Source organism: Pithys albifrons, chromosome 9 (assembly GCF_047495875.1).
Source record: "Pithys albifrons albifrons isolate INPA30051 chromosome 9, PitAlb_v1, whole genome shotgun sequence".
In the NCBI taxonomy this organism is placed as follows: domain Eukaryota; kingdom Metazoa; phylum Chordata; class Aves; order Passeriformes; family Thamnophilidae; genus Pithys; species Pithys albifrons.
Genome location: NC_092466.1, coordinates 737,040 through 760,526, shown reverse-complemented (window position 1 = coordinate 760,526; position 23,487 = coordinate 737,040). Strand labels below are relative to the sequence as shown.

The 23,487-nt window shown below is 55.7% G+C and overlaps 2 protein-coding genes across 3 annotated transcripts in view; one reads left to right on the top strand and one right to left on the bottom strand.

Annotated features, from left to right (window-relative positions):
* Nucleotides 1-906: 906 nt before the first annotated feature.
* Nucleotides 907-14,875, top strand: DPYSL4 (dihydropyrimidinase like 4). Its single transcript, XM_071564153.1, has 14 exons — nucleotides 907-993; nucleotides 2,807-2,895; nucleotides 3,186-3,370; nucleotides 4,994-5,158; nucleotides 7,020-7,081; nucleotides 7,173-7,253; nucleotides 8,784-8,852; nucleotides 8,937-9,057; nucleotides 9,609-9,765; nucleotides 9,981-10,122; nucleotides 10,482-10,652; nucleotides 11,165-11,344; nucleotides 12,359-12,530; nucleotides 13,986-14,875. Exons 1-14 carry the CDS (start codon nucleotides 955-957, stop codon nucleotides 14,075-14,077), a joined length of 1,725 nt encoding a protein of 574 aa, XP_071420254.1. The 5' UTR covers nucleotides 907-954; the 3' UTR covers nucleotides 14,078-14,875.
* A 3,321-nt stretch (nucleotides 14,876-18,196) lies between these two features.
* STK32C (serine/threonine kinase 32C) overlaps nucleotides 18,197-23,487 on the bottom strand; it is a 66,893-nt gene continuing 61,602 nt past the window's right edge. For both annotated transcript variants that reach the window (XM_071564156.1, XM_071564157.1), the window contains exons 11-12: nucleotides 22,953-23,020; nucleotides 18,197-22,150 (exon numbers count right to left, since the gene is read on the bottom strand). In XM_071564156.1, the coding sequence (XP_071420257.1) occupies nucleotides 22,015-22,150; nucleotides 22,953-23,020 (204 nt within the window). In that variant the 3' untranslated portion in view covers nucleotides 18,197-22,014. The remainder of the gene's footprint in view (nucleotides 22,151-22,952; nucleotides 23,021-23,487) is intronic.

Genomic DNA, 23,487 nt, shown 5'->3' with positions numbered 1-23,487 from the left:
CGGCAGCGGCAGGGGCGGAGTGCGGCGGTCCCGGGCCCATGTCGGGGCGGCAGGAGGAGGCTCTGCCCGCCTGCTTTGCGGGGCTGGGGGCGGGCAGCCCGCGGCCGCGGCAGAAGCGCGGCGGGATGTTCTGCAGCGTGGAGGACGCCTTCGACAACAAGACGCTGAACTTCGCCTCGCTCGCTGCCTCCGGACCTGGGACACCTGTCGGGGGGCACCGCCGCGACACCGACCCGAGACCCAGTCCCGAGCCGGGACCCAGCCCGGACAGGAGACCCAGCCCGGACACCGAGCCCGGACCCGCCGCGGCCGCGCCGCCCCCGAGAGCTGCCGCCCCCGCGGAGCTGCGCGACGGCTGCCGGCAGGTACGGGGGTTGCGCCGGCACCGGGACCGGGACAGGGGCACCTCCCAGAGCCGGCCCGGCCCAGACTCCTCAGGGAGGGCGAGCGGAATCCCCGTCCCGTCCCGTTCCCTCCTGTTCCATCTCATTCCTTGCTATCCCATCCCGTCCCATCCCATCCTATCTATCCCGTCTCAACCAGTCCCGTTCCGTCTCGTCTCTTCCCATCCCATTTCTTCCCTTCCCTTCCCATTCCGTCCCGTCCCGTCCCGTCTCTTCCCATCCCGTTTCTTCTCATCCCGTTTCTTCCCATCCCATCCCATCCCGTCCCATCCCATCCCGTCCCGCCCCAGCCCCGCGGGAGCCCCGCGCGGGGACGAGCCCGGCGGAGCGGGTGTGTGCAGGGGCCGGGCCGCGGGATCCGAGCGGCCGCTTCTCCCTGGGGGGACAGAGCAGTCCCGGCCCCGGGCCCCGCTCGGCCCCGCAGTCCCCGCTCCGCCCGCGGCCCCGGGAGGGCGGGCGGGGGGCGCGCACGCAGGCGGGCACGCGCAGCCGCGGCCACGCGCACCAGCCCCGCACACGCTCGGCGGCGGCGGCGGCGGCGGCGGCGGAGATGTCGCACCAGGGCAAGAAGAGCGCGACCCGCACCACGGTGAGCGGCTCCCGTGCGGGGCAGGGGCGGCGGGACCCCCGCGGGCCGGGCCGGGGGTCGCTCCGGCGAGCGGAGATGGAGAGGGGCGGGCGGTCCCCGCGGTCCCGCCGCCCCGGGATGGGTCCCGGCGGGGCCGGCCCGGGCTGGGGTCGCACCTTGCGGACCCCCCGCCCCGCCGCTCCTTCGCTGCGGCCCGGCCGGACCCGGCGCTTTGTCCGGGGCCGCCCCGGGGGGACAAAGGCGGGACGGCCCCACCGGCGCCACGGCCGCCCCTCGGCGGGCCGGGGAATGGCCGGGAGATGCTTTGATCGCGGAACCCGCCGGGCTGGGAGCAGCTCCCCGCCCGCTCCCGCACCCGCTCCCCGCCCGCACCGCCGCCCCCGGCACGGCGCTGGGACGGGATTCCCTCCTCCCAGCGCTTCCCAGCAGGAGACGGGACAAATCCCTCGATAGCGGCGCCTTGTGTTTTGTTTTTAACTCTCCTTTTGCCGGCTGGTGGCCAGAGCTGCCTGGGGAAGGAACATCCCCGGGGTGCGGGAGCCCCGGACCAGCAGCGCAGCTGGGCTGGGCTGGGCAGCGCATCCCGGGTGTGGGGCTGGAGCGGGGCTGAAGCCGGGGCAGTGTGTGTGGGTGGGCATGGGGGAGGACGAGGATGGGGGAGGATGAGGGATGGAGTGAGGAAGGGACTGGGGGTGGGCATGGGGGAGGACGAGGATGGGGGAGGATGAGGGATGGAGTGAGGAAGGGACTGGGGGTGGGCATGGGGTGAGGATGGGGGAGGATGAGGGATGGAGTGAGGAAGGGATTGGGGGTGGGCATGGGGGAGGATGAGGGATGGAGTGAGGAAGGGACTGGGGGTGGGCATGGGGGAGGACGAGGATGGGGGAGGATGAGGGATGGAGTGAGGAAGGGACTGGGGGTGGGCATGGGGTGAAGATGGGCCCCACAACGGGAGGGGCCGTCGGGCTCTCCCGTGGAGCAGCAACACAGACTTCTTTTGATTGATGTTATGGGACAAGGGAAAACAATAAAGACACGATAAATCCTTGAGACTTCAAAAAAACCAGAATGCAATTCTTTGTTTTTTCTTTTTTATATGCCGGTGATGCTCTTTTAAACAAGCTCCAGAATGTTTCCAGGCAGTTTTTGTCAGCTGTGTGGTGCAGCATCTCTGGGTTGTGATGCCACGTGCTCGGGATTCCCTCGGCTGGTTTTGTGCCCAGGCCATGCTCTTTGTGTTGCCTGTTTCAGCCTTGTTGATATTTTTTTAGCAACAGCAGAGAGCAGGAAAGGAATCCTCTGAAATTAGGTCACAGCTTCATATTCACATTAGTGCTGCTGCTTCCCAAATTTTCTACTTAAAGATTCCGGGTAAAGATTCTGCAAATCTGACAACTGGGCCAGTGTCTGGCTTTGAAGTGAGGGGAGTCCTTCAGGCTTTATCTGCATCCAGCCAGACTGTGCAAACTAATGAATGGCAATAAATTACCAGGTTAATGAGATGCACCGAGAAGTCTCCATAGCCAGAGCTGAGGGAGGAGGCAGGAACACAGCTTGGAGACACAGCTCAGCCCATGGAGCTGAGGGTGCTGGTGCTCCCCTGGCTGCTGCTGCCCATCAGGGATCTGTGCTCCTCTAAATGACAATTTTATATGGTTCCCTTGCCAAATGCAGTTGTAGAATAGTCTGGATGGTCACTAAATTTGTGTGATTGGAGGGAAAATATTAAGTCCTAGATTTTATAAGCTCAGAATGAGTAAAGTAGCATCTAAATAAAGGAATCTTTAAAAAATTTTTATTTTTTTCCCATTAGAGTGACCCACTTCTAATCAAAGGAGGAAAAATTGTCAACGATGATCAGTCATTTTATGCAGACATTTATGTGGAAGATGGTCTAATAAAGTAAGTTAAAAATTTATATTTGGTAATGTAATTTTTTAGAATGAGACAGTGCCGTGGGGTTTGAACAAGGTTGCTTCCTGTCATTTTTCTTGGAAATCCATTCCCTTTTTGAAGAACAAGGGCAGTGTTTTAGAGAAGTGCCAGACCTACACTGGGGTAGTTCTGCAGCTGGAAAAGCTTCCAAAGCACCGGCAGCCCGGGGAGAACCCGGCCCTGCAGACACAGCTTATTGTGGCATCTTCACTTCAAAGTTGTTGCCAGTTAATAGGAGATCTTGGTTTCCTTTTCAGACAAATTGGAGCAAACCTGATTGTCCCTGGTGGCACGAGGACAGTGGATGCCCACGGGCAGCTGGTGATGCCGGGGGGCATTGACGTGCACACGCGGCTGGAGGCGCCGGCGCTGGGGCTGAGCTCGGCCGACGGCTTCGCCCAGGGCACCAGGGCAGCGCTGGCAGGAGGCACCACCATGATCAGTAAGGGCAGCAGATTCCAACAGGCTCTGAGTAGCTGTCTAGCAACACACACCAGGCCTTGAGTCACTGCAGAGATATTTACCCTTGTAGCACAGAAATGTTAATTTCTGCTGGAGAAATCAAAGCACTACAAACCTAATTAAAGGTGTTACGTGCCTTGCAGATCTCCTTCCCTTGCTACACACATATATTAAAAATATATGGCTGCTCCTGCTTCATCTCATCAGAGGACAAAACAGAAGAGCACTTTAAGCACCTTTCAATATGTTTTGAACAGCTTTGCAAATGTGGGGGTTTGAGTTTCTCAGCTCTGAGTACGGGTTCTTTTTTTGTGTTAGTGCAAAATAATTTTGACCTCTGTTTTGTTCTGTTTTGGTCCCAAGGACCACTGTCGTATGTGACTGCAGGACCAGTCCCAACAGCCCTGGCATAGCTCCCTGCTGACCCCACAGCCACTGCTGCAGGGAATGGGAGCAGAGCTGCTGGGCAGTGGGTGCTGCCCATGGGAAATGCCCCGGAGCACAAGTGTGTGAGGACATGGGCTGGCCATCAGCCACTCCAGCACTGTGCTGGGTGGAAAGAAGGCAGAACAGTCATAACTTGGAGTTTGCTTGTTCCATTTGTATCCCTTTATCCTGGAGATTCATTATCCACCATTTTTAACCAGTGCTATAAAAGGAGCTGAGGTTTGGTGGCCCCTTTTCACCGCAGTGGGTCCCCCACGGGGACTTGGTGCCTGCAGTGCCCCACCTGTCCCTAATGCTGTGCAGTGTCTCCCCAGTTGTGCCCAGATGCTGGGACCACCACCCGTCCCTAATGCTGTGCAGTGTCTCCCCAGCTGTGCCCAGATGCTGGGACCACCACCTGTCCCTAATGCTGTGCAGTGTCTCCCCAGCTGTGCCCAGGTGCTGGGACCACCACCTGTCCCTAATGCTGTGCAGTGTCTCCCCAGCTGTGCCCAGGTGCTGGGACCACCACCCGTCCCTAATGCTGTGCAGTGTCTCCCCAGCTGTGCCCAGGTGCTGGGACCACCACCTGTCCCTAATGCTGTGCAGTGTCTCCCCAGCTGTGCCCAGGTGCTGGGACCACCACCTGTCCCTAATGCTGTGCAGTGTCTCCCCAGTTGTGCCAGGACTCGGTGCCCCACCTGTCCCTAACTCTGTGCAGTGTTTCCCCAGCTGACCACATGTGCCCAGACACCAGCAGCACCGCCTGTCCCTAACTCTGTGCAGTGTTTCCCCAGTTGACCACATGTGCCCAGACACCAGCAGCACCGCCTGTCCCTGACTCTGTGCAGTGTTTCCCCAGTTGACCACATGTGCCCAGACACCAGCAGCACCGCCTGTCCCTGACTCTGTGCAGTGTCTCCCCAGTTGTGCCAGGACTCGGTGCCCCACCTGTCCCTAGCTCTGTGCAGTGTCTCCCCAGTTGACCACGTGTGCCCAGACACCAGCAGCACCGCCTGTCCCTGACTCTGTGCAGTGTCTCCCCAGTTGACCACATGTGCCCAGACACCAGCAGCACCGCCTGTCCCTGACTCTGTGCAGTGTTTCCCCAGTTGACCACGTGTGCCCAGACACCAGCAGCACCGCCTGTCCCTGACTCTGTGCAGTGTCTCCCCAGTTGACCACGTGTGCCCCGACGCTGGCAGCAGCCTGGTGGCCGCCGTGGAGCAGCGGCGCGGCCGCGCAGACAGCGAGGTGTGCTGCGACTACAGCCTGCACGTGGACATCCCGCGCTGGCACGAGGGCCTGAGGGAGGAGCTGGAGGCCCTGGTGAAGGACAAGGGTAAGGGCAGGGCAGCCGTGGCCTGGCAGTGAGTGGTTCAAAGGAATCCTTATTCAGTCTGTGAACCAGAAACACACCTTTGTTACAGCCAGGGCTGTGCAGGGGCTGTGCCCGGAGACTGTGTGTCCACTGAGTGCTGAAAATTCAGTAAGTTTTATTCAGTTTGCTTTGGGTATTATCTATCACAGACACTCTTTGGGTTTACACTGAGTATAAATTCTGTTGCTTATTCTCTATTTTTTCTACTATAAGGATGTTATATAACATAATACCATTGCAAACACTGCCCCTCTCCACCCCTCACCACCCAGGTTTCTGCCCTCCAGCTGAAAGCACTTCCCTTATCAGCCGTTATTCAGGCAAGCCCTTAATTCCCCCTTAGTCTCTTTTACTTTGCCTGCTGGCAAGCAGGTACTTTTTACAAAGTCACAATGAACATAGTAAAAAATCTTTATGCTGTATTTTTTTTTGTCCCTGTTTCAGCAGGAGCCCCCAAACCCACCATGGTGTGGGCACAGGGGCGCGGGTGCATCGTGGTGTCACTGCTGCTCCTGGTATCCAGTGGTGTGGGGCACAGGGAGGGCACCATCCCTTGTGCCACGATGGGACTGCCCCATCCTTGGCCCCCCAGGAGAGGGAAATTGGCCACAGGTTCCTGCAGTAACATCTGGGTTGTGTGCCCTCACCTTTGTGCAATTGGCAGCCCAGTCCTGGAAAGGGATTTTGGAACCAAAGGGATGGGGTCAGGCAGCCCAGTCTGGACAGTTTGAGGTACAGACACAAATTTAAATAAAGAGCTCCAGGACGGGGCTTGCAGAACAAAACTCAGCCTTGGGTTTATGTGGAGTCTCTGCTGTGCCTGTAATTCCTGCTCATCCCGAAGTCTCTGTGGGATGTGGCTGGCTGGAAAGCAGGACACACGGGGTGGGGGGATTCATGCATTCATTAATACACACTGCCATGCTCTGCACTGCATTTTCCCTCACATATGCTAATGTGGAGCTAAATGACTTCAGTGTAATTTCTAGTCTTGCAAGCAAGAGTTTAATTGCCCAATTACCATAGAAATTTGCAGCGAATTTCGTATTAAAATGCAGAGTGGCTGAAGTAATGGAGCTATTCCGAGCTTGGAATGCACATGAAATACATTTTATTTGTAATTGGATCATAGTTTTGTATTGCTTGTTGTCTTGATCCATGTAAAATACAGCAGGAATTCATAGAATCCTGGGATGGTTTGAGTTGGAAGGGGCCTCAAAGCCCACCCAGTGCCACCCGTGCCATGGGCAGGGACACCTCCCACCAGCCCAGGCTGCTCCAAGCCCTGTCCAGCCTGGCCTGGGACACTCCCAGGGATGGGGCAGCCACAGCTGCTCTGGGCACCTGTGCCAGGGCCTGCCCACCCTCCCAGCCAGGAATTCCTTCCCAATATTCCATCTAACTCTGCCTCTGGCAGTGGGAAGCCATTCCCTGTGTCCTGTCCCTCCATCCCTTGCCCAGTGTTGAGGATAAACCACAGACTGAAACCATCACTGGAGGAACACCCAGCCTGGGAGTGAGGCAGCTGACTGTGCATTTGGATCCAGTCACAGAGAACACATAAACCCAGACATGGACTGTGGGGTTTTCTTTTTCTGGTTCAGGTCCCCCCTAAGATAGGGGTTTATTTTCTTTCACAGCTCCCAAGCTTTGGGGTCAGTTCCTTTGGGAACACTTCTCACTTCAGCCCCTGGCCTTGCTTTGCTTCCAGTCTCATCCTCTCCAGCACAACCTCCTGGTTTGATCACCCTTGTTCAGCCCAGAGCAGGTCAATGAGTTCTCTGTGGGACAACAACCACACATGTCATTGTCTTTCCTCTAGGTGTGAACTCCTTCCTGGTGTTCATGGCTTACAAGGACAAGCTGCAGTGCACCGATGCCCAGGTAGGACAGCAGCACCCAGGGAAAGCCACCACCCTAACCCTGAATGTGGGCAGGGATGGGTCTGATGCTGAGAACCTGCTTGTCTTGGCAGATGTACGAGATCTTCTGCATCATTCGAGACCTGGGGGCCATCGCCCAAGTGCATGCAGAGAACGGGGACATCATTGAGGAGGTACTGTGTGTGTGTCCCCTGAGCCTGGAGGGGCACCAGGGGGGAGAATCTCTGTCCCTGCCCCTGCCCCTGCCCCTGCTGTGTCAGCTGGTGCCCCAAAGCCTTGCAGGGAAGGGCTGATGGGACCCTGTGTGGCAGCGTGTGCAGGCAGAGGAATGTGCAGGAGGATCAGGGTTTCCTGTGGAATCACCAGTGCCCTCAGAGACCCTCACACACGTGTGGGTTCCAGCACAGGAATCTGTACAGTTCCCAGCAGGTGGTTTGGTGGTTCCTAAGACATGACTGACTGCCCTAAGTGATGCTTTATTACATTGTCTGTGCTGTTTAGATATCTGGGGCCCTTGGGAAGATCAGGCAGTTTGTCTATTTTGCGATAATGCCCATGAGACTTGGTGGTGTTTAAGTCCACCATGGGCACTTGGGATCTCCTTGGTGTTGCAGCCTCTGCTCACAGGCATTATTTTTCTTTTTGCCCATAGAAAGGACAATCCTGGCTCCAGCCTGCAGTCAGATACATGAGGAGGAGTTAGACTGGCAGTCCCCTCAGCTCACATTCATGCCAGTGTTCAGTCTGGTGTGGGAGGAAGGTTAAACTGAAATCCGAATCCAATCCTTCAAATGGGCTTATTTGACCAAACAGGATAGAGGCTAATTCCCATCTCCTGGGATTTTATCTGAGAAACCTGTTCCTCAGCTGCCTGTGGAGCATAATGTGACCCCAGGCAGCTCAGTATCTGCAGCAGCATTTCTGTAAAGTGCCAGCATGGTGACTCTGGAGCCCTGAGGACAAGCTGGGAGGAGATCTGTGACAGGAAAACAGAGAAATGAACATCCTCTAAGAGCAGGGTCCTTTAAAGGATCCTGTGGGATCTGCTCCATGGGGTTGGATAACAGCCTTGCATTAGTGCCAGCTGAGTGGGAGGTTACTTGATACACAGCAGCAGAGGGACGGGGTGAGGGGTGTGCTGGACATCTGCATTCAGGTGCCACGTGACTGACCTGGGACATCCCAGAGCTCATCCCAGCATCTGTCACCACGGGTGCCCTTTCCTCTGTGCCGTGTGGTGAAGTGCACAGGGACAGGGAATGCTCAGGACAGGTGGCACTTGCTGCACCCCACTGACAGTCTCATGAGCACTGTGCCCATCTCTGCTCCCTCCATGTGCTCCTGAGCTGCTCCAGGCAGGCCCAGGTGTGCAGGGAGCACCTCTCCCTTTGCTGTAGCTGTTCCTCAGGGCTGGAACAGCCTCAGGGTGAGCAGTGATTGGTGTGAATCCCTGCACCCCAGAACTGTGGGTTTGAGGGGTGGGAAGATCCAAAGGTGCTGTTGGGACACAGCAGTTCCCATCCAGGAATGTTTCCCCGTAACAAAACTGGTCTCTGGGAATGGTGTGTGGAGTGTCCCAAGCCACACTGAGCCACCTGGGCAGACTCATGAATCTCCCTCAGCCCTCAGGTGCCTCTGAACGAGGTGTGTTGTGTCCTGTGGTCCATCACTGACTGCTCTCTCCTCCCTCCTTGCCCACCCAGGAGCAGAAGAGGCTGCTGGATCTGGGCATCACGGGGCCGGAGGGGCACGTGCTGAGCCGCCCCGAGGAGGTAACGCCGCCAGCCCTCCCGCCCAGCTCCTGCTCCCGCCCTGCAGCGGCCCTGGGACACCCTGCCCTGTTCTTGTCTCCACAGGTGGAGGCAGAGGCCGTGTACCGAGCCATCACCATCGCCAGGCAGGCCAACTGCCCCCTCTACGTCACCAAAGTCATGAGCAGGGGCGCTGCCGATGTCCTGGCCCAGGCAAAGAGGAAAGGTAAAGCTGGTCCATGTCTGCCAACTGAGCCTCTAAATCCAGCCAGGAGTCTCATTGTAACTGCAAGGGCTGAGCACTCTCTGCCACCCAAACTCTCTCATGCCCTGGGGACTGAAGCTCAGAGCTGCTTTCCTTGGCAGGGTGTGCCAGAGCTAATTCCTTGGAGCTGGGAAGATTGGAGGGGATGAGCTTGGAACTGTGACACCTGAGAAACAGAATAATTCATTTGTGATCATTTGTCATGAACTGAATGAAGAGCAGATCTGGAGCAAGCTCCAAATTTTGACTTGGGGGGACACGAGTTTGGTTTAAAGGAAGGCTTGTAGGAATGTGTGTCTGGTGTAAGGAAAGAACAGACAGCTCCAGACCTTGCTTTGACAGCATTTCCCAGTCAGCTGAGATAATCTAAAGGATTAATGTGATTCTGAAACACTGGGAATGCTGAAATAAGTGAAACTGTCGGGTGTTGTTACCGTGTCCGTGTCTGTGCTGTGTGAGGGGCCCGTGGGGCATGGTGTGACTGCCCTCATTCCCACTGGATTGCTCCACAGGCACGGTGGTGTTCGGGGAGCCCATCACTGCCAGCCTGGGCACCGATGGATCCCACTACTGGAGCAAAAACTGGGCCAAAGCCGCTGCCTTTGTCACGTCCCCCCCCATCAGCCCCGACCCCACCACGCCAGATCACCTCACCACTCTCCTGTCCAGGTGAGTGCCATGTCACACGGGTCCCTGAACGCTCTGCCCTGTCTGTATCCCGTCTGGACCCATCCTGGGGCCATTTCCAGCAGTGGCATTGCCTGTGGAGCCCACAGGGCCGTGGGTGCCCCCCCAGTCTGCTGGGAGAGGGGGGGATGTCCTGTCCAGGGAGGTGGCATTGGCACTGACAGTGCCCCCATGACCCTGCCCTGTCCTTTCCCCAGCGGGGACCTGCAGGTCACTGGCAGTGCCCACTGCACCTTCAGCACTGCACAGAAGGCTGTGGGCAAGGACAACTTCACCCTCATCCCCGAGGGCACCAACGGCATCGAGGAGCGGATGTCCATCATCTGGGAGAAGTGTGTGGTAGGTGCTGAGGGGGACATGGGTGTGAGCTGTGCCCGAGACCAGCCAGGAGGGGGGACACTGTCTAGACACTGCCAGAGCTTCAGAGAGCTGCAGCTGAGAGGCTGCCACACAAATGCCTTCACAGTGTCTACCTTACATTTCATGAAAAATGAGACGTGTCTCTTGTACCCTTCAGCCCACAGGGACAAGCTCAGCCCTTGTTTCCCTTTCTGCTGTAACCACACCAGTGGCAGTTCAGACCCTCACACTACGTGGGCACATGGGTGGGTCCAGCTGTTGCTGCAGCCATGGGGAGGGACTTGTGATGGGCACAGGGCTGTCTCCATGTGTGATCCTTCCTCCCTGCCCCTTCCCAGGTCCCTGGGAAGATGGATGAGAACGATTTCGTGGCGGTGACCAGCACCAATGCTGCCAAGATCTTCAACTGCTACCCCAGGAAGGGGCGTGTGGCTGTGGGTGCCGATGCAGACTTGGTTGTGTGGAACCCTAAGGCTACTAAAATCATCTCAGCAAAGACCCACAACGTGGTAAAATATTTTTAAATCATTTCTTGGAGCTGGGTTTAGAATCAGAAGAGAGCTGGAAAGCAATGCATGTCCTCAGAAAGGCCAGATCATTCAGCAAGGGAGGAGCTCTCTGTGTGGGTAAAGTGATGAAGGACCTTGCTTTAAAATAAAAGAAAAATATCCTTTGGTTGCTGTAGAGGATGGGGTTGGGACTGAGTGAGCACTGTGAGGCAGTCTGCAGCCAGGATGGAAACTTCAGGTCGGTGTATTCTCTGTGGATTAGGAAAATGTACCTGCTGAACTTGTTTGAAGTGTTAAACTATTGCTATAGTTTGAGTGGTTTTACAGTTTAGTTTCTCCATTCCAGTTTGTTTCAGCTCATCCCATTGGAACCTTTTTATTTGAAATCTGAAGGGTTAGTAGTTCCCACTGATGGTGCATGAGGAGCAGTGTACAAAATTGGGGGGATTATTGGCTGTCACCTCCTCCTCTTAAATCCTGCAGGACTGAGTATCACATTTTGCTTCTTCCAGAACGTGGAGTACAACATATTTGAAGGCACCGAGTGCCACGGGGTCCCAGCTGTGGTCATCAGCCAGGGGAGAGTTGTCCTTGAAGATGGAAACCTGAGTGTCACCCAGGGCTCAGGCCGCTTCATTCCTAGGAAGACCTTCCCAGATTTTGTTTATAAAAGGATAAAGGCCAGAAACAGGGTAAGGAGAGTTTTATTTGCCATAATCCTGTATTCTCACCACAGTCTTTCTGCATTAGTGCATTTGGGTCACTCTGATGGCAAACCTGCAACAGGAATAGCTTTAATGTTTTTTCTTTCTAGGCTTTGGAAGTCTGAGTGGGTGTGGGGCCTGGCACTTCAATCAGTAATTCCTAGTGTAGTGTTAGAGCTCATAATGCCAGTTTTATTAGTATTGTTTGCCTATTTTAAGGTTATAAAGCAAGAAAACGACTTCTAGCAAAGTTTTCTTTTTATTGTTTTGAGGTAGGGGTTGGAATTCCTCTCCTACCTGTGCTAGAGAAGTTTATGTTACTGTGTTTCCAGCTGTTGGAAGGTGAGGGATGTACATTCCAGTGGTACTGGAAATACAGTAGGATAAATCCTTCTGTGTGTTGGCACAGCTTTTGAAGGAGACACAAAGACATGTAAATATGCAAAAAGCTTCTTAACAGCTTTGCCCTCCTTCCCTTTTCCCTCTCCTGTTGCAGAGACTTCTGTGCTGCATCCTAGATGAAGGCAGAGCAGGAATCAGTAACTCCACTCACTTGCCAAGACAGGATCCCCAGTTTTGGGGTGCCTTGGGGTGTCCAGGGTGCCTTGGGGTGCCTGGAATCAGGGCAGGATGGGGATGGGGCCATGCCAGCTCCCTGCAGGGCTGGAATGGAACCCAGAGAAGCTGTGGCTGCCCCATCCCTGGAAGTGTCCAAGGCCAGGTTGAAAGTCCCTTTAAGACCTTCAAGTCCAACCGTTCCCCCAGCACTGCCAAGGCCACACTAACTCATGTCCTCAAGAGCCACATCCACACAGTTTTTAAATCCCCCCAGGAATGGGGACTCCACCTGTGCCCTGAGCAGCTGTGCCAGGCAAGGAGTTTTCTGGGAAGGAATTTTCCCAATATCCCACCAGGCCCTGCCCTGGCACAGCTTGAGGCCATTCCCTCCTGCCCTGTCACCTGTCCCTACCTGTGCCTGACTCCCCTGCTCACTCTCCCCAGCTGGCCGAGGTCCATGGCGTTCCCAGAGGGATGTACGACGGGCCAGTCCACGAGGTCCCGGCGAGCGTCAGGGCGGCAGCGCCCACGGCCACGACGCGGCTCACGCCTGGCACCGGCAAAGCCCCGAGTGCCCCCGTGCGCAACCTGCACCAGTCGGGGTTCAGCCTCTCGGGTACGTGGGGCTGGGGCTGCTGGGTGGGTGTGAGTGTGAGTGCACAACCTGCACCAGTCGGGGTTCAGCCTCTCGGGTACGTGGGGCTGGGGCTGCTGGGTGGGTGTGAGTGCACAACCTGCACCAGTCGGGGTTCAGCCTCTCGGGTACGTGGGGCTGGGGCTGCTGGGTGGGTGTGAGTGCACAACCTGCACCAGTCGGGGTTCAGCCTCTCGGGTACGTGGGGCTGGGGCTGCTGGGTGGGTGTGAGTGCACAACCTGCACCAGTCGGGGTTCAGCCTCTCGGGTACGTGGGGCTGGGGCTGCTGGGTGGGTGTGAGTGCACAACCTGCACCAGTCGGGGTTCAGCCTCTCGGGTACGTGGGGCTGGGGCTGCTGGGTGGGTGTGAGTGCACAACCTGCACCAGTCGGGGTTCAGCCTCTCGGGTACGTGGGGCTGGGGCTGCTGGGTGGGTGTGAGTGCACAACCTGCACCAGTCGGGGTTCAGCCTCTCGGGTACGTGGGGCTGGGGCTGCTGGGTGGGTGTGAGGGGCAGGGCAGGGCAACAGAAATTGCCTCTTGGGTACGTGGGGCTGGGGCTGCCCTGCCTGGGTGGGTGTGAGGGGCTGGGCAGGGCTGGGGAATACAAACTACCTTTGGGTACGTGGGGCTGGGGCTGCCCTGCCTGGGTGGGTGCAAGAGGCAGGGCAGAACTGGGAAACAGAAACTGCCTCTCTGCTCAGTGACGAGCAGTTTGTCCTGTGGCAGCAGCCGAGGGACCAAGTGCAGCACAGGCAGATCCAGAGTGTTTGACAGTATCTGTGGCAAGGCACAAAGCCTGAGGGGGCTGTGGGGTGGCTCCATGGAGGGTGGGAGCTGAAACCACGGGGAGGGGGAGGAGGAGGACACTGAAGGTGATGGTGTCCCCACAGCCCTGCCTGGGTCCATGGGATGCTGCCGTGGCTGTGGATGTGTTGGGACTTCAGCCCCAGCTACGAGTCAGGGTTTGGAAGTGGTTGGACTTGTAGAGATTGGCCAAACAACTTAATTTCCAGGAACTGGAAGGATAATCCCCCCAGACTTTCCGTGTGAGCAGACAGTGAGTCAGCATCATTTATCCTGCAGAAACCTGGCCAGCAGCTGTCAGGAGCTCGGAAAGCCAATGCTCTGCCCTAAAATTACTTCCATAATGTTTTTAGCTGATTGGATCAGATGGATCCTGTATTGTCTGATGTATATACAAGGCCCTACATTTTATTATATACAGACTTTATTTACAGGAAAGCCATTTATAAAGTTTCCCAGAAAGATGCAGTAAAGCATGAAGAAGTTCAGGCAAATACAGCCATTCCAACCTGCACTGTTATAGCAGAGTATCCAAAGGGATGCACAGTGAAATGCCTGGTGTTTGTCCCGAGGAAACACTGTGTGGTGTGTGCACTTAAAGCAGTGGCTCTCCCCTTTGCTGTCCCCAGGCTCGCAGGCAGATGACCACATTGCACGGCGCACGGCACAGAAGATCATGGCCCCTCCGGGCGGGAGGTCCAACATCACCTCGCTGTCCTGATGCTGTCCCCGTGCTGCCACCGTGCCGGTCCCTGCCACTGCCACCACCACCACCACGGGGTCCTGCAGGGGCCGGGTCAGCAGGAGGGGACAGTGGGTGCCCCCCATGCAGGGTGACCGTGAGCGAGCGCCCGTCGCTGCCCCAGCCCTTCCCTCGTAGGTAGAAAGTAGAGTGACCCCCGGTAGCACTCCCAGCCTGGATTCTCCCGTCAGTATTCCTTCAGTAGCTGCTTGGAAAGCCCTTCCCTGTGCATGTGGCCCCGTGATGCCCCCAGGACAGTGGGCTCAGCCCTGCCGGGGCTGGTGGGGGCCAGGGCGGGAATGAAGGCACGTCCTGGCTGGATCACGCTCCTTTCCAGCAGCACCCCCTGCCCCTCCTCATCGAAGGACTTCCAGCTGAAGAGCACTTCCATGGTTTCCATACAGTCAGTCACATCCCAGCTGTCTGCAGTGCTCCTGAGCAGCCCTCCCGTGCTCCCAGAGCCATGGCCACCATGCCCCCAAGCCACCCTGTCCATCTGTCTGCCTGTCCCTTGGCAGCCACAGCTCCAGGGGGGCACAGCGGGAATGGCTCTGCAGGACCTGGCCTTGCTGCGGGCCCATGTCCTTCTGTCAGCCTTGTTTTTACAGATCATTTATACAGTTTTCCAAGAACTGAGTGTGGGTCCTGTACCCAGTCCCAGGGCTCGTTTGCAGGCTGGGTGCATGTGACACACTCTTTTTTAAAGGCTGTTATAGCCCAGTTACTATATTTAAAGGTGTGTACACAGAGTGAGCCTCTGGCCACAGAGCCGTGCATGTACCTCCAGGAACAGCTTGCTGCTCCTGTCTGCTCCTTGCTTGGAATAAAGTTGGTTGGAAACCATAAAAGGTGGAAGTGGCTGATCCTCCAAGTCTGTTTTTGCATTTTCTCCCTTTTCTGTGTGAGGGTTGTACAATCCAGTCTTGACCTGCAGGTTACTGTGTTCCCCTTGGACAAGGGGAGGGGCTCCTCCTCTGCTGTGTGTGCCCAAGGCAGAATCCCACCCTCCTGCTCAGCTGTGCCCCCTGGCTCTGGGCACCTGGCTGAACTCGGGGCTCTGCAGCCCCCTGACCCCAAAGCCCCTCGGTCTGCAGATAAACCCACAGCACCAGGAGCAGGGGCTGGTGTGTCCCACCAGGTCAGTGTCACTCCTGGTGCCAGTGAGATGCCGTGGCACGTCCCTGAGATGCCCATTTCCCTTGGGCAGTGTCGGGCTTTGGTCTCCAGCTCTGTGTGAGCAGGGAATGAGAAAGGGAAAAGGGTTGTGGAAGCACAAGCACACATGTGCTCCCATGGGTGGGAGCTGGAATCACACGTACAGCAGCTCCAGATACACGAATCCATGAGCCAGGTAGGAATGAAGGTATTGCCTGAACCCACAAACGTAAGCAAGGGAGGGATTTGGGTTTTGGGGGGGAAGGTGTTTGATTATCTGATCTGACCTACATCTCACAGCTTAATACTGCAATAATCAAACACATAGGAATGCATTTGTTCAGGTTTTATATTTGGCTTCAACTTACTTAATTTAATTTTGTTGGTTTTCTGATTTTTCCTGCAATTGCACCAAGACAATTAACATTTTGTGGAAGATGTCCTGGCCCTGGCAGGAGGTGGGACTAGATAAGCTTTAAAGTCTGTTTCAACCCAATTAGAACTTAAAATTATGTCAGTAGGAACTCCATAAAGAATGAGAAAGACAGAAGCCAAAGTCTGCAGGCAGTGACCTCCCCGCCACCCCAATATTCAGGGGATGAGAGGGACACCCCAGCACCCTCAGCTTGGTAGCACTTAATAAAGGAGTTCTGTGTTCTGTGTCCTGGAAATATCCCTTTTCCCACAGCTGGGCTGGTTAGTGCCAGAACCCAGAGATGCCATCCCCACTCCCACATAGGCCAGTTTTTGTCCCTCCACCTACTGCACCAATCCAGGGCTCAAATCCCACCACCCCTTCCCTTTGGAGGGAGAGTTTGCATTTATTCCCCCTGTCAGGGAGCTGTTGGAGCTGGCACAGCTGCCCCAGCCTCCTCCTAGTGCAGGGACTGGGGGCAGGAGCATCTCTGCAGCCCTCCCAGAGCCAGGAGAGGCTGAGCCCCACAGCCCCTGCTGATGGAGCCAGAGCCTGCGGGAAACAAACCCTGCGTGGCAGCTCCGTGATCTGTGCCCTAATTCCTTTGGACAGCTCCCCTGCAGGCTCTGGGTCAGGGGCACAGGGACACGCTCCGTGCCCTCGACCGAGGGCCCATCCCCAGCTCTGTGGCACCGCGGCCACAACGGGGGAGCCCCCGGTCCCGGTGCTTGTGCCTGGAGTGGGGATGGACCCCTGGATTCCTGCAGGACAGCAGAGCTCCTAAGGCAGGGAATCAGCTGGTAGAGGCACCAAACTATTCCTGCACTTAGCCCAAATTATCCCTGCCTTTCCATGCTCACTGCAGCTTTTTATTTATTTTTATTTTACATGGAGTGCCAGGACAAGGGGGAATGGCTTCCCCCTGCCAGAGGGCAGGGTTAGATAGATACTAGGAAGGAATTCTTCCCTGTGAGGGTGGGGAGGTGCTGATACAGGTTGCCCAGAGTAATTGTGGCTGCCCCATCCCTGGAAGTGTTAGATGGGGCTTGGAGCAACTTGGTCTGGTGGAAGATGTCCCTGCCCATGGCAGGGGGTGGGATGAGATGCTTGTCCCTGGCAAACACTGGTTCCCATGTCTTAGGCACAGTGATAAGGGCACAGGGCAAGTAGACACTGGGCAACCCTGGTCTCAGTCCTGGAGGTCTGAGTCCATCAGCTTTTCCACCCACTGTATTTCAGGGCTGTACATGGGAAGCTGCCCTCACACTGTGACCTTTGCCTTTTGCCCCCTGCAGTGAAGGACCAGGCCTGACCAGCGTCCTCGGTCCTTGGGGACACCAGGGACAGCTGGGAATGCCGTCCCAGAGGCATCAAAGTGGAGGTGCCAGGCTCTGCAGAGAGGGAGGAGCTCAGGCTCAGACATCGGTCTCGTTCTTTCACGGCTCCTTTGAAGTCAGGAGGAGCCTTTGTAGCTGCTGCCTGCGCTGCCCCCCAGCAGGAGCACACCGAGCTAGAGGAGTGATTCCTGCCCTGGGGAGGGGGGAAAGGGGGAAAGCAGAGACCTCCTGGCACTTCTGGGGCCCGAGATTGACACAAAATCCAGGGCTGTGCAAGGGGAAATACCAAAGCACAGTGAGACACAGCTGGTGCACCCTCCCTGCCACAGCAATGCCAGGGTCCTACCACCATCCCCTCCTACTCTGCCCTCTGAGTACCCTCAGCCCCTTCTACTGCTCCCAAACCTCCAACCACCCCTCCTACTCTGCCCTCTCAGCATCCCTAGCCCATCCTGCTGCTCCCAAACCTCCAACCATCCCCTCCTACTCTGCCCCCTGAGCATCCCCAGCCCCTCCTGCTGCTCCCAAACCTCCAACCATCCCCTCCTACTCTGCCCTCTCAGCATCCCCATCCCATCCTGCTGCTCCCAAACCTCCAACCATCCCCTCCTACTCTGCCCTCTCAGCATCCCCAGTCCCTCCTGCTGCTCCCAAACCTCCAACCATCCCCTCCTACTCTGCCCTCTCAGCATCCCCAGTCCCTCCTGCTGCTCCCAAACCTCCAACCATCCCCTCCTACTCTGCCCTCTCAGCATCCCCAGCCCCTCCTGCTGCTCCCAAACCTCCAACCATCCCCTCCTACTCTGCCCCCTGAGCATCCCCAGCCCCTCCTGCTGCTCCCAAACCTCCAACCATCCCCTCCTACTCTGCCCTCTCAGCATCCCCAGCCCCTCCTGCTGCTCCCAAACCTCCAACCATCCCCTCCTACTCTGCCCTCTCAGCATCCCCAGCCCATCCTGCTGCTCCCAAACCTCCCACCAGCCCCTCCTGGAAAGTGGGACATTAGCACACCTGGATCCAGCTGTTCCTCTTCCAGCACCTCTTTCAGCTTTCCTCCCACCTGGCTCCACACCAGCAGGGTGTTCCAGCAGCCCAGGGCTCTGGCTGGGCTCCAGAATTCCAGCATTCAGATGCTTCCAAGGTTTCATGGATCTACAGCTCAATACCCTGTAAATAACACCAAATCCTTGGCAATGTTAAAAATACACATTTATTACTGCACATGTGCAATGGTTTCCAGCAGTATCTGCAAAAACACAAACTCATCATAACTTAAATATTCCGTGACATGGTAAAATTGTCATGCAAGAAAATTACAGGGATGTATTAACATAAAATACAAAGATATATTTACATATATATGCACTGCAATAATTAAAAAAAATACCCTATCAAGGCAACAGGATTTCAGCACTGTCCAGGGTCAAGTCCATATTATTGGCATTTTTGCTATTATTTTATTACTCTACTCTGTTTCTGGCAAGCTTTGGAGTAATAAAGAATTGGCAACAGAAGAAACATCAGGACCTGACCTAACATTTGTCTTCTGCACAAAATTCCCAGTGAAGGCTGTGGAATTCAATGGAAACACTTAAAAATAAGCAACTTTGCAAAACTTCATAACACAACAGAGATAAGAAAACAATCTCCTGGCAAGTGATTAAAGGAGAATAATTTAGAGGTGCTGTAGATTTTTCACAGCGGAAAATGGCACACGCTGTATAAATCTGTCATACAAAAAATACAGGTATTTAAATATTTATACCCAGAAAACTTCTGGGTTCTGGTTGGAGAGGAGGTGGAACCCAGAGCTGCCAGTGATGCCTTCCAGGCTGCGATTTGGGACTAGGGATGTCACTGGGAGGTTTGCTCAACATTCGGCATCAGGGCTTGTCCAACACCAAAGCTACAGCCGGCACCGGCACCGGCACCGGCACCGGCACCGGCACAGGCACCGGCACAGGCACCGGCGATGGTGGTAACCCTGACACAGCCCCAGACAGACCCAGACCTCCCTCCCCATCCCCAGCCTGGGCTGTGCCAGTGGCCAGGGACAGGGAACCCCTGAGGGAGCAACACAGGTTAGAGAGAGGATCCAACACCAGGAATCCATTGCAGATGGGTTGGGCTGGACACAGGACACCCTGGAAGGAGCCACAAAGACATTTGGGGCCAACAGGACCAGGCTCAGCTCAAGCAGCACCAGCCCATTGCCAGGACACAGCAATGGGGACATGACACAACAGGGGCCCAGAGCACTGAAACCCACCATGGGGCTCTGGCAATGAAGAAACACTGACCTGTTTCCCATCACTTTTCCCTTTTCCAATTGCTCTTTCCTTGCCATTTCTTCTCCAGGGACTGGGCAGAAACAAGAGTCAATGAAACCCAGTCCCTGCCAGGCTCTGGTGAGGTTGTACCCAGGTATTACCTCAGATCAACACTGAGCACTTCAGGGATGTGTTTACAGTGTCTTTCCCACTCGGTGCAGTGATCCCAGAGCTCTGTGTCCTGGTACTGTTCTCAGGGATTCAGGTTCAGCAATGCCTGAGGCACAAGCAGAGTGTCCCCAGCACATTCCTGGAGATGCACTGGGGGATTTCAGGGGCAGTCAGGATCTACCCAGCGTGTTCCCCCCGGGAAGGAGCCATTCCCTGGCTTCTCCCCAGAAGTTATCCTGGTTTCTGCCAAGTGCTGCTGAGATGTTTTGCACAATTCACTCAGGGTGCTGCAAAGGGAGCAGGTGACTGACACAGAGAGGGCTTGGGCTGAGAAGCGAGTTGGGCTCCCCCCACACACACCAACCCCACCTCAGGGGCCACTTGTACCTTGTCCTAAGGAAAGTGATGGAAGTGTCAGTTAGACATGTCTTGTACCTGCCAACACCCCTCCTGGCCTGAGAGCTTCTGGCTGAATGGCATCTATCTGCACCTCTCACTTACGGGATGTTTTGGTCAAAAAATCAGTGACTCTCCTCAGCATTCTGCCAGTCCCAACTTTTGTCATTATTTACAGAAAGTTGCTAAATAGTGCAGTGGAATTCACTGAGAAAAACCATGCATACCAGTGGAGTAATCACCTGGAATTCTTCACTTCTGAATAAATCCATGGTTCAACCCTCACGTGCTCAGGCTGAGGGATGTGGATGAGGGACATGAGGTGTGTGCAGGGAGCCCCTGGGTGAGGAACAGGATTCCCCTGTGCAGAGCAGCAGCTGCTCAGCACAGAACAGCCCAGAGCACACACAGGTGTGCTCTGAGGGGCAGGAGAAGGTGATTAGGCCACCCTGGGATCCAGTAGCCAGACTGGAAGTTACTGGGGGAAGAGAGGGCAGGTCCCCTCTGCACAGCCGAGGATCAGAGCTGGTGGGTGCCCCCCTGCAGCTGGGAAAAGGAGCAGGGGAACACATTTGTTTGAGCCCTCGCTCACTGAACAGCCACAGCCCCCCTGAGCTGTCATTAACACAGCTCCTAACGAGGCACGGGGTGTGCAGGGACCCGTGGGGGACACCAGGGTGCAACCCTGGCCCCTCACCAGGCACAGCGAGGGGGGGATGTTCATCCCCCCAGGTCTGACAGCACCTGCCTGGCTCTGTCCTGAAAACACCTGTGCAACTGGACCCAGAGCTCCAGCTCCCCTCCTCCTGCACACCTTTAAAGACTTCCACGAAAATGTGCTTCTGCACAACCCCTGCCATGCACTAATTCCCACATACAACTGTGGAAGCTGCACACGCTGTCACTGCCTATGTCACATTGTTTCGTACCCTTAACACCCTTCTGGTTTATTCCTGGGAATGAGAACTGCAACAAAACTTGCCCTGAAAGAATCTGCATCTGTTAAAAACATTTTCCATCCATTTTTGCATTAGGAATTATCCAGTAAGGATGCAAACACTGCAACCCCCCAGTGTCTGGCAGCAAAAGGCCCCTGATGGTTTGGGGGTGCCTGCGGTCCCACCACAGCCCTGGGTGCCCCAGCACCTGCAGGGCTTGGCTTCAGCAACAGCAACCAAAATCCACTCTACAGCAGATTAAACAACATGGTCAAGGCTCCTGAAACAAGAAAGGCAACATCAGAGCTGGAGCAGGGGAAGAAGACCTTATCTTATTGAGAGGTTAAGACAGGTATTGGTAAATTATATACAGTACTTGTACTCTACACTGAAAATAACGTAAATTGAAGGGTGAAATAAGAGATTCCTCTCTTTCATAACTGAGCAGCCTTGCAAGGCCACCCACTCTGTCTCCAACCAAACCTGAGCCCACGATTAACTGTGTCCTCCAAACCCAGGCAGACAGAGCCAGACCCTCCAGTCCATCCCATGGCTCCTCACTGCCCGCAGCAGCCACGTGAAGGAAGCAAATATTTTAAACACATTCTGCATCTCAAATACACATTGAATCCATCACACATTACCCAGCCTCTGCAGAATCTACAGAGTGCACAACAAACATTTATTTGTCCAGACTCGGAAAGGAACTGACAGGTGACAAAAGGACAAGGAGGTGCCTGGGACATCCTCGTGCTGCAGGACCCCAACAGCTGGAGCTCCCAGGAGCTGGTGGCACCCACCATGGCCCGGAGGGGCCTCGGGGCTGCTCTGCTTTGCACAGGGATTGCTGGCCCTACATAGCCTTTGTGAACAGGGAACGCCAAAGTCAAGCTTGAACCACCTCTTCAGCCTTCTCCCTGCTCTGTGTCTTCCTTGTGGCACCCAAGGATGGGGCTCCTCTCCTTGTCCACTCACTGCATTATAAACGTGCAATCAGCAGCCTGACATTAAACAGAGCAAGTGAAGGAGTCGCTCTCCCTGGACAAGTTGCATAGGCTGAGTGTTCCCCCTCGACATGCCGGGCTGGCACTGCACAGCCCAGGAGGGCAGTTCTGTGTGAGCTCTCTGATCTCCAGCTCTGCAGGACGAGCTGTCAGTGCTCAGGGTGGCAGCTCGGGTGCTGGGCACCGGAGGGGTGAGCAGCGTGGGCACAGACCCTGCCCAGGGCTCCAGCCTAAGTGCTGCCCGCGGAGCACACGGAGCTGCACATGTGCAGGGGGGAGGGCTCGGCATCGCCCTCCGCATCGGCGTCCTCAGCAGCCTCCGAGGGGCACACCGACCCGCTCAGCTGCTCTGGGCTCTTCTTTAGCCTGTGGGAGCAGAGAACCAGGAGTTATCAGGCACCCCCAGACCAAGCATCCCCCAGAGGGAGTGGGGTGAGGGTGGTCTGCAGGGTGAGTGCAGCCCAGGTTGCCCACGCACCACTTGAGAGGGGCTCACGGTGAACCAGAGAGGGCTTCCCAGGGCACACAGGAAGGTGATGGCAGAGGCCAGTGTATCAACAAACCACACTGAACTGCCCTGAAACACCCCAAAATGGCCTGAAAGGCTTCAGCCCGCCCAGACCGTGGCCACAGGCACCTGCACCTTGGCCAGGCTCCCACCCACCTCCTTCTCGGAGCCTCCTGCTCTGCTCACAGAAAAGCCCTTCCCAAACTCAGGGAAGCAGCAGCTTTAACCCAGCACTTTCACTGCCTGCTCACGTCCACCAGAGACTTTAACACCTTCATAGAATAGTTAAGGTTCAAGAGATCATCAAGTCCAACCTTCTTTGCCTTCATTTCCCAAAACATCACCTTCTAAAAGCAGGATGGGCGAGGAGAGGCCATGGGGGAACTGAAGCAGTGCCACATACATATGTTAAATCCCAGCAGGCTCTTGGCAGCATACTTCATTTAATGGCAGTGATTAATAATCCCTGATCTTGCCTCCATTTTGGTCAGAACCATTTTTCATACACAGGCAGCACCTGAGCCCCTCAGCTGACAGCAGTCACCTGGGGCTCAGCCAGGACAGAGGTGCTCCCAGCTGTCAGGCACTGCAACTCTGATTCCTAAAGGAGATCAAGAAAAGGAGTATTTTTCTCAACAAAACCCCACCCAACACACTCACTTCTCTCTATTGAAGATGACAAAGTCCTGCTGGATAGCTTCAAGGCATTCCTGGAGATAGTCATTTTCCTGTTGAAGCAAAACAAGACATGCATAAGCAGCCACATTTGCATCTCACTGCTGCCTGCAGCACCCCAGCGCTCCCAGCTGTGTGAGGAGGCTCCAGATGTGTGCAGGAGACCCTCCACCTCCCCAGCCTCAGCCCAACAGCTGGAGGCAGCAGGGCTGGCTGCCATGTGGCTTTCACCAGGGACTTGGGTCATCCATAAAACAGAGACTACACTGTTCCCCACACAAACGCAACCCATTTATCCCTTCTCCTGTATTTTGGGAGTGCTGTCAGCCCAAAGGAAGGCCAGGCAGCGTGGGGAGAGCCCAGCACACAGCCCACATGTGTGAGTGCTGCAAACACACACAGGGAGCTGCTGCCTTGTCCCCAGGCTGTGTGGGGACACAGGGATGCTGACTGCACACACACCTCAGTGCCCAAACCTCTGCTGCTCATTCCATTTTCCAAAGTACAGATTACTGTGAAA

Bases quoted from the DNA above. Each gene is read 5' to 3' on its own strand.
- DPYSL4 (XM_071564153.1), top strand. From the start codon at position 955: ATGTCGCACCAGGGCAAGAAGAGCGCGACCCGCACCACG. The intron at 9,766-9,980 runs GTGAGTGCCATG...TCCTTTCCCCAG, and splicing joins CTCACCACTCTCCTGTCCAG to CGGGGACCTGCAGGTCACTG. The intron at 11,345-12,358 runs GTAAGGAGAGTT...CACTCTCCCCAG, and splicing joins GGATAAAGGCCAGAAACAGG to CTGGCCGAGGTCCATGGCGT.